The 12,647-nt window shown below is 39.4% G+C and overlaps 1 protein-coding gene across 1 annotated transcript in view; it reads left to right on the top strand.

Moving 5' to 3' along the window:
* DOCK5 (dedicator of cytokinesis 5) overlaps positions 1-12,647 on the top strand; it is a 113,624-nt gene that overhangs the window by 80,762 nt on the left and 20,215 nt on the right. The window contains exons 34-43 of the mRNA XM_088151871.1: positions 1,365-1,450; positions 2,928-3,084; positions 4,839-4,879; positions 4,974-5,064; positions 5,776-5,895; positions 6,755-6,844; positions 7,069-7,173; positions 8,350-8,491; positions 9,898-9,979; positions 10,572-10,656. Coding sequence (XP_088007997.1) covers positions 1,365-1,450; positions 2,928-3,084; positions 4,839-4,879; positions 4,974-5,064; positions 5,776-5,895; positions 6,755-6,844; positions 7,069-7,173; positions 8,350-8,491; positions 9,898-9,979; positions 10,572-10,656 — 999 coding nt within the window. The remainder of the gene's footprint in view (positions 1-1,364; positions 1,451-2,927; positions 3,085-4,838; positions 4,880-4,973; positions 5,065-5,775; positions 5,896-6,754; positions 6,845-7,068; positions 7,174-8,349; positions 8,492-9,897; positions 9,980-10,571; positions 10,657-12,647) is intronic.

Genomic DNA, 12,647 nt, shown 5'->3' with positions numbered 1-12,647 from the left:
TTATCTAAAATGACTGACAGAGAAAAAACAGGACTTCCTTCTGAGATTTTCAGTGGGCCTCAGCATAATAGAAAGATGGCTTTTGTTGGATCACATATTGATCCATCTAGCCCAGGGCCCAAAGTGGTCAATATCATCCCCCAGGGGTTGGATGGGACTATCCAAGGGGTCAGTAAATGTCTGGGGGTCAAAAGGAGGTCAGTAAATGTCTGGGGGTCAGTAGCTGGTCGATAAATGATGGAAGGTAGATTGGGGTCAATTAATCTTTTGGGATTTCTGTAGAGATCCACACCAGCCCCTAGTCATGAAGGTGAGGTGGCTAGCAGCAAGACTGTGTTACCCAAGGTTGGATGGTCAGCCACCAGCAAGAGCAGCCTTGAGTTGTCTCTATTATTATTATTCATAGTACTATCAGTTAAAGTAGTATTTATTAAATTATTTTCATATAATAAATGTATCAGGGTTGATGAACCATCTGAAACTTCATGAAGGAGTCAATGAGCTGAACAGTTTGGGGACCCCTGATCTAGCCCAACTGTGAGAAATAGTGTCCTTCCAAATGTTGCTGAGTTAGGACTCCCACTACTCCCATCCCACCCCAGCCACATTGGTTGGACCTGCTGGCAATTTTGCTTCGGCAAGATCTGACAGGAACTTTGAACTAGCTCCATAGTTGAAGCCAAGAGACGTCTTAGCAATTGCTTGTTATCTAACATCTTTAATCAGAAATGACAGGTCTCAGTCCTGGTGCTTTCTACTTTCAAGTTAAGTATTCTACCATATTGCTATGGCCCCTTGGAAAGAGAGTGGCAGCATGGATCTATGGCCAAGAGTAGGTGTTCTGATACTTGGTGGGATTTCTGTTCTTTTAGGACCTGTGATATTATCTGAAATTACTAACTGACCGGTTTCTGGCCACCTCTATCGTACTTACTTTAATATATTCCTGTTTCATGTATTTTTCCAAAGGATTTAAACTTGCATCACACCATGTGATGCCTTCTCATTCTTATCCATACATTTAGCAAGAGCCACAACTTCCTAGTTTAGGGTACTGTCGAAATAAATAGAAAAAGTAGTAAAAAAAGAAAACTCTGAAAAGTTTGTTTCAGAGCAAAAAAAAGACAGAATCAAGTCAAAATTATTTTGGAAAAAATGATAGTGGGAACAAAGCCTAATTTAACATTCCTTCTTGAATTCTCATAATATATCATTTACTTTGATGTTTCATTTTGCATTTCTGTTGGAAAATTCTGATTGTTTTTTGACATGGGAGGTTCAGGAGCGCCTCCTGATTTAAAAAAAAAAATGATTTAAGGGAAACCCTTTGAATGATTTTGTTTCTTTTGGTCTGGAACTTGCAGTTTGAAAATGAGCTGATCACTAAATTAGATCAAGAAGTGGAAGGTGGTCGAGGAGATGAACAGTACAAGATCTTGTTGGAGAAACTGTAAGTGTGTGAGTGTTCTTGATTACCTTCCAGGTAATGTTTTGTAATGTGTTGCTTTCTCACATTCCATTACGCAGGGAATGTGTCACCTTGCAAAGCACCCTTTGCAAGTTTATCAGAAGATCAGTAGACAAATACTCCTTTTAGTCTCCAACATGAACATTACTTATTAATATACACACACATATTCCTGGCAAATAGAAGGGGTAGAAATGGAAGCAGTAACAGACTTCATTTATTTGGGCTCCAAGATCACCGCAGATGGAGACTGCAGCCATGAAATTAAAAGACGCTTGCTCCTTGGGAGGAAAGCTATGGCAAGCCTAGATAGCATATTAAAAAGCAGAGACGTCACCTTGCCGACAAAGATCTGCATAGTCAAAGCTATGGTTTTTCCAGTAGTAATGTATGGCTGTGAGAGCTGGACCATAAAGAAGGCTGAGCGCCGAAGAATTGATGCCTTTGAACTGTGGTGCTGGAGAAGACTCTTGAGAGTCCCCTGGACTGCTAGGAGGTCAAACCAGTCAATCTTAAAGGAAATCAACCCTGATTGCTCATTGGAAGGATCGATAATGAAGCTCAAGCTCAGATACTTTGGTCACCTAATGCGAAGAGAGAACTCTTTGGAGAAGACCCTGATGCTGGGAAAGATTGAAGGCAAAAGGAGAAGAGGACGGCAGAGGATGAGATGGTTAGATAGCATCACTGAAGCAATGAGCATGAAACTGAGCAAACTCAGGGAGGCAGTGAAGGACAGGAAGGCCTGGCGCAATATGGTTCATGGGGTCACGAAGAGTCGGACACGACTTAACGACTAAACAACAACATACACACACATATATGCATTCCTTCTAAGTTAATTTGTGTGTTGATTGAATTTTCATATAGGTATAAGTATTAGGTCTGAAACAAAAGGTATATGTATTTTTTAGAGTTACAGAATCATAGAACTGGAAGGGGCCATTTAGCAGTCAACCCATCACCCATCCAATAAGGAATTTAAATAAAAGCATCTTTGATAGGCAGGGTCTACTTGAACACATCTCAGAAAGGGGGAGCTTATCCCCTCCATCAGTAACTGATTCTGTTGTCACAGGTTTTAGGAAGGATGTTCACTGTTTCCTTTTTTTTTTTTATTATTATTATTATTATTATTATTATTATTATTATTATTATTATTATTATTATTTTAAAAAAAAGAAGAACAGTAAAAATGAACAAGAACTAATATTAAGAAAAAGAATAAGAGAAAGAGAAATTAGAAAAAAAGAGTAAACATCAAGAGTGCAGAAACAAGAAGAGACAAAGGGAAAAAAAAGAATTGACTTCTGACTCTCCTTGCAACAGATATAAGTAACAATATACATCAAACTCTTGCTCTAAATGTACAACATTTTTTGATCTTCTCATTTGTCTTTCTCTGTTTTTCTTTTTCTCCTCTCCTCTTTTTTGATACTTTCCATGGAAATTCCTGTAGCCTCCTGGAGCATTGCCGGAAGCATAAATACCTGTCAAGTTCAGGCGAAGTGTTTGCCCTGTTGGTTAGCAGTCTGCTTGAGAACCTTTTGGATTACCGAGCGATTATGCATGATGGGAGCAAAGAGAACCGGATGAGTTGTACTGTCAACGTACTGGTATGGGGAGGGTCTAGGGCTGGGTGCCAAACTTGGTTCCTATGAAGCCACTTTAGATCCATAGACCCACTTTAGACCTGCTGCATCAGAAGTTCAGGAGCTTATTGAGGTTCCACCTGCTCTGTTAGCTGTTACAGGGACAAGTTGTAAATTGCAGTTGAGTGGAAATAATGATAGAATCAGGATGATAAAATAGCTGGCATATTAAGAAAAGGAAATTTGGGGAACATAATGCAGAAGCTGGACAAAGGAGCCAGAATTTGACTTCTAGGAGTCTAGAGGCTAAAGAACTGTGAGCAGCACAGTGAGAGATCCTACTGATCCACTTTCCAAAATCTAAATGGGGAACACCTTCTTCTTCTCAGTAGATAGGCCTCTCCCCACCTCAATGTTGTAACCAGGGATATGTCCAATTGATTGATGACCTGGACTTTTCTCCTATTTTTCCTCCAGGCACTTAAGTCATGGGGTACATGGTGGTTTCACTTATATCCTCATAACTGTATCACCTGGGAGCTTAGCCTGATGGGTCGGGTTAATTTCAGAGATAAGCAGGGAGTGGAATCCAGTTGTCCCTATTTTTGGCCAAGATTCTCAACAACTTTAATATTTTGGGTCTCCATAGGCATCCGTAAAAAGCAGCCACATCAAAATAAGGACATACACATCAGGATGTCATCACACAAATGATATTATTATATAATGGCTTAATGACGTTTGACCCAAGTATGGAAGTTGATTTGAGTGATGATCTCATGAGCACATACCATCATTTGCTGCACCCCCTACATAGTTTATGCAACTTTCCAGTTAGTTAAATTGAGGTGTCCTTCAGCCAATTCTACTTCTCTGTTACTGACTATAGAGGATTCTTCTTTTGGGAGACTGAAAAGGAATATTCGGGTGCTTGGAGGGATGTAGAAATTTGCAAAGGTTCAAAGAATCTGACATTTAGAAATGGAAGCCAAGAGCAACTTACCATCCCCACCCCAACTAAAATAAAAATCCAATAAGATTTGAGTACCTTCAGCCAGTACATTTTTTTTAGGAAAAGGTTCCATATAGATAAAGTGAATGAGTAAATATAGCAAATAAATAAATGTGAACCTTGGCTTGGAAAAGAAATGGCAAAGGGAGAATCAAATGGTCTGCTAAAGGAGGGGAGGCTGACTGGCTGTCTGGCTGTCTCCCTCCCTCCCCAAATGGCCTCCTTTCTATTATGTAATGAGATCATCTGCCACCTGTCATTGGAGATCACACATTTAGCGTTCTCTTATTTGCAAAGTGGAGTCCTTGGGGTTCTCTGAGCTTGGTTGTTTTCTTGCAAACATTTCCTTACCTGGCTAGGTAACATCTTCAGTGCTGAAGATGTCATTAGCCTCAGTTAGGTTTTTATCTCTGCAAGGATTTGGACCCAAGATTGCATTAGTGCTGGTTGAACACTGTTTCTTCATGTATCATGAATTATGTGTAGAACCAGTTCAGGCATCTCATCAAACCATCGATATGGAGGTTGAACTATAGTTTAGTGATGTCTAAGTTGGCAAACAATACTGCATCAACTATGGTTTGAAAATCCATTAACCATGGCTTGCCTATCTGAATACAGGCTCAAAGGCTTAGTTTAGGTTCTCAGCTGGAGATTGACAAGCTTGGTGTGATGTCTGAACTGGACCAAATATTGTACATTTTTTACTTTTTATTTCTGAAATCATATGGTTATTCCCAAACTACTCTTGTTTTTCTTTTTGCAGAATTTTTATAAAGAAAAGAAAAGAGAGGATATCTACATCAGGTAAGGTACATCAGTAGATTTTCAGACTTCTGAATAGGCTGATGCAAAACAGTATTTGAGGTACTTCTGATTCACGTGTATTGTTGTTTTCTAGGTACTTGTATAAGCTCCGAGATTTGCATACTGATTCCGAAAGCTACACTGAGGCAGCGTACACACTCCTGCTTCATGCAGAGTTACTCCAGGTGAGTGTGTGAGATCTCAAAGGGCAGGTCCATGTACAACATTTTGCAGTAATCAAGTCTGGATTTTGTTACAGCAGTGTTTCTCAACCTAGGCAAGTTTAAGATGTGTGGACTTCAACTTCCAGAATTCCCCACCAGCAAAACTGGCTGGGGAATTCCAGGAGTTGAAGTCCACACATCTTAAACTTGCCAGGCTTGAGAAACATTGTGTTAAGGTATGGCTAGGCTGTATCTACACAGCAGGTGGAATCACATTAGGCATACCAGCCCAGACTAAATCAATTAAAAAAACAAAAAAGCAAAACTTCTTTCATTTCCCCAGTGGTCCTGGAGAATCCAAAAGAAGGATGGGCTCAGAACAATCCCAGACTGCTACACTGAGCCTAATCAAGGAGTGAAACCTATCCAAAACAAGTGGAATCTTGCCCCTTTAGCCAAACACCTATCAAAAATAGCTCCATGTTGTCTGGGTTGTTATTATGATTTCAAATTATAACTTGTCTTGCTCCTGAGATGGGTGTTCAAAGCATCAGCAGCAACAAGCTGTTAACTCTGGAAGGTAAAGGGATTACTCTGCTCTTCAGCTGCCAGAAGAACACTTTCTGATTCTTCAGATATCTAACATGATGGAACCTCTTCCTTCAGAAGAAGAGTTAGAGCAAAATTGCATATGATGTCCTTAATCCCCATGTTGTCTTTCCTTTATCCTAGTGGTCTGATCAGCCATGTGCTCAGCATCTGCTTCAGAGAGACAGCTACTATGTCTATTCACAACAGGAGCTCAAGGAGAAGCTTTACCAAGAAATAATTGTCTTCTTCGACAAAGGCAAAGTGAGTCTGTCATAGGCACCCTCACCTTTGGCAGGGCTAGCTTGGACATGATCACTTGTGTTATTTAATTTCTGTTTTGGTCCTGCTGGAATTTCAAACTAATAGATTGGCCTTTCTCAAATCCCTCCAAAATGCTGGAACCATTTGTTTTCATGATTATTTATTGATAATGATTAAGTGTCATCAAACCATTGTCAACTCTTAGTGACCACATAGATAGATTTTCTCCATGATGATCTGTCTCCAACCTGGTCCTTCAGTTCTTCCAACAGGGCACTCATCACTTCTGTAACTGAGTCCATCCACTTTGCTGTGAGTCGTCTTCTTCTTCTCTTTCCTTCTACCTTTCCCAGCATTAGAGCCTTCTCCAGAGAACCAGGAGTTGCAGACAGCCCCAACATGCCCCCGCCCCTTTTTTTAATCCCCAAAGGCCTTTTTGATCCTACCACTGCATTGCAAAACTGGTTGGGGCAGTCTCCTGTTATTTTGAGATGGAAAAAGGCCCTTTACTCTTGGAGACTATTTTTTACAGTTTAAAATACTGAGTACCTACTTTGATGCATGCTAAGGACTAGGAAGACATGAGCATTGACTCCAGGGCTTGGTATTTTGATCATGTATAATATCTTCCATGCAAAGATATCAGTTAAGTGTACATGGCCAGCCATAAGCACAAAAATGGAACATGTCAAACTCGCTGGAAAAATGAGTGCTGCCGTTTCAGCACTTAGAATCCACTAAAATGATCTTTGAAGAGGATCATAAGCAGTATTGAGTAGCCACATGGAATATGCTTTAATCCAACCCTGCTCATGAATGAATGGTCTGTTTTATTTCTTTTCTCTTTAACTTCTTGAAGATGTGGGAGAAGGCGATCCAGCTAAGCAAAGAATTGGCTGACATGTACGAGAACAAAGTGTTTGATTACGAGAGCCTTGGCAATCTCTTGGTAAGGGAAGGAGATTTTTAGTCTTCTGCTGGGTGAAAAAGACTGATGGCAATGCCAGTTTTCTCACTCCCAAAGGCATTTCTTGTGTTCCTTGTTGAGAGACAAGCAATAAATTAGAAGCTTGGGAAGCAGTCGTGTAAATGGGTGTTTAGTGTAAATGAACGTGAAAATTAATTTAAAAGACTGCCCAACTCACTCTTCTTCCTTTTAACATGCACTTGCAGAAAAAACGGGCCACGTTCTATGAGAACATCATGAAAGCAATGAGACCTCAACCAGAATATTTTGCTGTTGGGTATTTTGGCCATGGATTTCCCTCCTTTCTTCGGGTAAGGATGCTAAGGGGGTCTTAATGATGGTCCTGCATAATCCTGGGATATAGCCTGTAATCTTGTAATTAGGATTAACTCCCACCATTAACCCAGTCTGGCAGGGAGAAGAATGCTTGGTTTGGGGGAAGGCAATACAAAGCTTCACCTCTGAATAAGCAGCACAGATGCACCAACTGTACCTTGTCCCACTGATAAAGAGTTAATTAAAATATCATTACTGTAGTGCAGTATTAACATAGACATTGCTGCAAGTGCGAGCAAGTTTTGCTTTCGTGGTTGCAAATCCAAACTAATTGTTGTTTCCCTTTTAGCTACAGGGAAATTGCTGTGGCTTTCTTTGTATATATGCATGTATATATTGTACACATTTATATACAACCCCTCCCAAATGGCCTTGCAAGTAATACAGAGTGGACTAAAAACAGAGAGAAATGCTAGTAGTTCCTGATTTTTTGTTTTCATGCAAAGTTGGTTCGTGAATAAGTCTAGCAGATTATATTCTCTTTCCTTGATGTTCAGGAAAGATATTGGCCATATTCACACAACATACTAAGCCAGAATTGATAGGAGTTCTGGCTTATTGGTAACAGACATGCTAGTGCATTCTTCCTGATTGCTCCCTGGAAATGGCAAAAGCAAGCAGGAGTGAAAAATCTTAACATTATATTCATAATTAAAACATCTAGTTTTTCAGTCTTCTGATAAGCTGGACCTCAGACCAGTGTTTGGATTTTATAGATCCTAGCTTGTTTGAGGAAAGAGGGAATAGGTCTTGGGTTTGAATGTAAGGCAAAATATTTTTACCTTTCTATATTTTTGGCTATTCCACTCCAGGACTAAATGCAAAGGGTTTACTACTTGTGAAGATGGTATTCTCAGTGATTCAGCAAGCATTGTGTGATTGTCCAACAATGGCAAGTTAAACCCAAGACCTGCCTACTTTTAGGTCATAATTGGATAAGAGGGAAGGGTCAAGGAAAAGATTTGATGTATACATTTGAACAATTGGAAATTTTGAATCAAGAGAGTCTGGTTTAGATTCATCCATCCCAAACCAAAACCATTTTAACCACAAAACTTCACTGCTGAAGTGCCCACTCTGTTTTCCCATTCTCTCAAATGCTGAGAATTTTGTAGTTCCCCCAATTTATCTCTCATATCTACCTCTTTTAGAACAAGATGTTCATCTACCGTGGAAAGGAATATGAAAGGAGGGAAGACTTCATTGTGAAACTGTTGACCCAGTTTCCAAATGCTGAGAAAATGAGCAGCACTGCCCCACCAACAGAAGACATCAAAGCTTCTCTTAAGCAGTGTATCTTTTGGGAAGGAACAGTTTAGAAGCTAATTAGGTGACAGAGTTGGTATGGAGAGCAGAGGGGTGGAAAAGTTGATGATGGGAAGAGAGGTGAACATAACCTTTCTATCATTTCACCAGCTCTGGCTCATTTCTGGTATCAGAAATGGACTTTGCAGTATATTTTGCTAGTCTGTTTGCCATTCAGATCCAAACGCTTGGCCTGAAGTCCAGCATAAACTATGCATAAAGACAGAGATCGAATGCCTGGATCCAAAGCAGGACTTGGAAACCAACTGTAATATCTGGATTTGATTTAGGTTTCCTGCTATGTTCTGAGAATTTGAAAAACAAGTCCAATTGCCATTATTCTGTCACTGGAAACTGATTAATGTCATGGATGATTTTATTATTTGGCTCCTATGTAATTTCCCCCCATCCTTTAATTTTGTTTAAATAGAAATGGTTTCCCCTCTTCATTCACAGTCTGTGGCCCTGTAGTCACATATGGCTTTTTTTTTCAAACCCATCACTTCTCCATCCACTTTTCCATTTTCCCAAGGTTGACTTCCTTGAGCTGTCATCTAGGGTATTTATTCTGCAAGTTGGTTGATATTTCCAGACTATTTCAGGTATCCCTCATATTCCTTGGAAATGTAATACTGTAAGGCGTCCTTACTGTGAGTACATCTGTAATGGTTAATAGCTTTGGCTCAGATAATTTTTCAACCTAGTCCAGTATTGTCTACTCAGATTGGCAGTATCATTTTAGGCATATGTCTCTCTCTTCATCTGCTACCAGTGCTTTTTAATTGGAAATACCAAGGAAAAATTGCACATAGGACATTTCTGCTTACACATTTAGTGTGATCAGCCATATGCTAAGTACAACCTCTCAGTCTTACTTTATAATCAGAGTAGAGTATCTACACCAGCCCTTTACAACTTGATCTCTCCAGATGCCCTGGGTGACAACTATCTCAATTCCCAAATGAGATCCGGAAAGTGCTCAGATTGGATGAAGCTGTTCAACACAGTTGTCAATGTCTCAGGAGCCCAACCCACTTAGCTTTTGGCTGTATTCACACAACAAGCTTAAGCTGGTTACCAAGTTAACCCATTTCTGCATTCTTACAAGACACTGAAGTACAAGCTAACCCATTAGCCTGGATTCACACAACACCATAAGACACATTCCAAAGCTAACCATGGTTGAAATTAACCAAGCTTAGCGTGTCTGAATGCCACCACTACAATAATAACTTACCTGGTTCAGTGCATTAGGAAAAAAACAGCTTTTGTGATTGTAGCCCCTCCCATTTAAGTGTTCATTTTTTCTTAATGAGGGATGGATCATAGGATCTGCTTGTCCACTTTCTAGCCACCTTCTCCTTGTTCCTTCCTTCCTTAATCTGCATATGCAGACATACAGTGTTTCATAGTTAAGCCTGTCATGAACCTTCCTCCAAGCTACAAAGACAAGCCTGTTCCAGAGCAGATTCTAAAGTAAGGATTTCTCCCCAATTTATTTCTCCTCATCTAGAAACAAATTACTTAGCTAAGAGCCGCTTTGCCTGGTTTTCATAAAGACCCAAATGCAGGAAGACCAAGTGCAAAATTCTTGACAGCCTCAAGGCATGAATTAATCCACCCCCTTTTTAGAAGACAGGGGTGGTGGTTTCACAGGGGTGTAATGGTGGGGAAATGTCTGGGAGTATGATTTTGAAATTCATAGGTGGGGTATTACATGAGATCATTTCTTAAATACCATTTCTTATAGGGCACTAAGCCATAGTTTGTTTAACTATATTTTGTTGAATAAAGTGCAGCTACTGGGTTCAGCCATAGTTAGCCAAAACTCAACAAACCATAATATAATGTAGGAAGTTGGAATAAATCCAATTAGTATCTGTTTAGCATGCATTCATGTGTTCCACTGCTTTTAACATCCATTAACTGGGATTATTACAGTAATGATATCAATCAATCAATCAGTTTATTACAGTCATAGACCAGTACAACTCAGTAATGATATCAGACTTTGATTTTAGGTGTTGGCTGAGATTTTATGTCATGTCGTTCACATGTACTGCTTTAGCTTTTATAGATCCAATGAAGTACAACAGTTCCAGCACTCCCGACCTTTCAGGAAAGGAGAAAAGGATCCTGAGAATGAATTTGCTGTGAGTAATTTCTTCCCTGCCGTCCTTGTCGTTTTTTTTTTTTTTTTTTCCTTTCCTGTCATGCCTTTCAGAGGTTTGCTTTTCTAGCTTGATTCTTTGGTTCTTCCATTTCTGAGGTTTAAATTCTTGCATCCTGGTGCTAAATATGTAGCAAGCAAAAAGACGTAGGGATCAACAGTTATAAGAACCTAAGAAGCTGTATTTATACAAAGCCAAACGCTTAGTCCATTGTCCAGGGATGGAACACATGTGATAGCATGAACCTCCGGGTTATGTTTGTGTGTTTGCATCTCCTAACAAAATTTAGTGGTATGATTTCCAAAATCTGATAGCGGATTGAGGTGGGGAATAGATAATAAACTATAGTGTAACCCCCATAATGTAATGACCGCCCTAACCTCAACTTTAGAAGAACGGGGGGGAAAAGGAAAATCCTACCTTAAACCATATAGGAAATGTGATCCCCTGTGCATTCTCTGGCAACCAACAAGTTGTTCAGTTTGGGTTTTAGTTACTGTTGCCTGTGTTGACTAGCAGTTGGCCTCAGGTAATGGCCTTTCCCCTCATATTTCAAATGAAAAACATCAGAGAAACTTTAAAATCTAACTCTTAGAACATCCTCTCTCAACCTAGTCAAGGGGATGTAGGAAAGTGTTGATATAAAACAGGGAGTCCTTTCAATATTCTGGCTCAAGTCATTGGGAGGTCTAGATGCTTGAAAAACAGACTGGAACAACCGGTCAGGCCCAGCCCAAGAACAAGGGTGAAACAGTCCAGTTGAGCTAAGTTCCTTTATTTGCTTACACCTTATAGACAGAATCTTGCCAGACTAAAGCTATACTACTTCAACTAGTGGATATACCCTGGGAGATTCTAGGGAGTGGCTATCCTGAACTTCTTATGCTTCCCACGGTCCCCCTGTGGACTATGTTGTCTCTTGTCCCCTTTCCCTTCCTGGAATGGACCCCCTCCTCCCTGATAGCCTTGCTCTCTGCTGCTATCCACCACATCACCCTCCCCTTCGTAGACACATTCCATCACACAACCCTTTTCCAATGGATCTGACCTCACTACAGCCCAGGACTTTACACGATGCCCACCCAACTCCCTGCCCTTCCTGATTTCATTTTATTTTTAGGTTCTTTGAATTAAATATAGTAATGCATGTGAAGCTAGCATACTGTAAAACAAAGCACCAATCTCAAGTATAGGCAGTATTTCCAACAATGTCTTTAGACCTTGTATAGACCCCCTCCGGCAAGTTATTTTTGGAAAAAAGAAAAAGAAGATAGTAGGGGGCATCCTGAGAGACTAAGCAGTTGTTCCAGTTTTCCTCTTGGTATTGTGTGGATGGTCGCACCCAACTTTGTGAAAATGCCCGCAACATGCTCTCAACATTGAAAACATCCCTCCCCAGTTCAAAAAAGTAGACAATCCCTGGCCTCCAATAAGGCTGTCATGTCAGACTGTGAATCAGGCTAGCAAAATGGCATTCTTGCATTATTACTTAAACCATGTTATGACTTCATTTGATTGCCTAGTTCCCACTATGCCATGAGCCATGTATTCAATAGACTAAAAATAAAATAAAATATTATATATATATATATATATATATATATATATATAATATTTTATTTTATTTTATATATATATATATATATATATATATATATATATATAAATAAAATAAAATAAAATAAAAAATAAAACTAGACTGTTGTGTGAACCCAGAGACTAAATATTATATATATATAATATTTTATTTTATTTTATATATATATATATATAATATTTTATTTTATTTTATATATATATATATATATAAATAAAATAAAATAAAATAAAAAATAAAACTAGACTGTTGTGTGAACCCAGAGACTAATTCTTGCATTAGACTGATTTGGAAAAAGTTGAATTTCTGTATCTTGGCCCCATCAACCTGCTGAGGAAGGGCTAAGCCTTCCTTCCATCCCCACATTCTCTCTATG

This window comes from Python bivittatus, unplaced genomic scaffold, assembly GCF_059951505.1.
Source record: "Python bivittatus isolate LINGU-HERP-01145 unplaced genomic scaffold, Pbiv_v1 ctg000680_np1212, whole genome shotgun sequence".
Taxonomy (NCBI): Eukaryota; Metazoa; Chordata; class Lepidosauria; order Squamata; family Pythonidae; genus Python; species Python bivittatus.
This window is presented reverse-complemented; position numbering and strand designations above follow the sequence as displayed.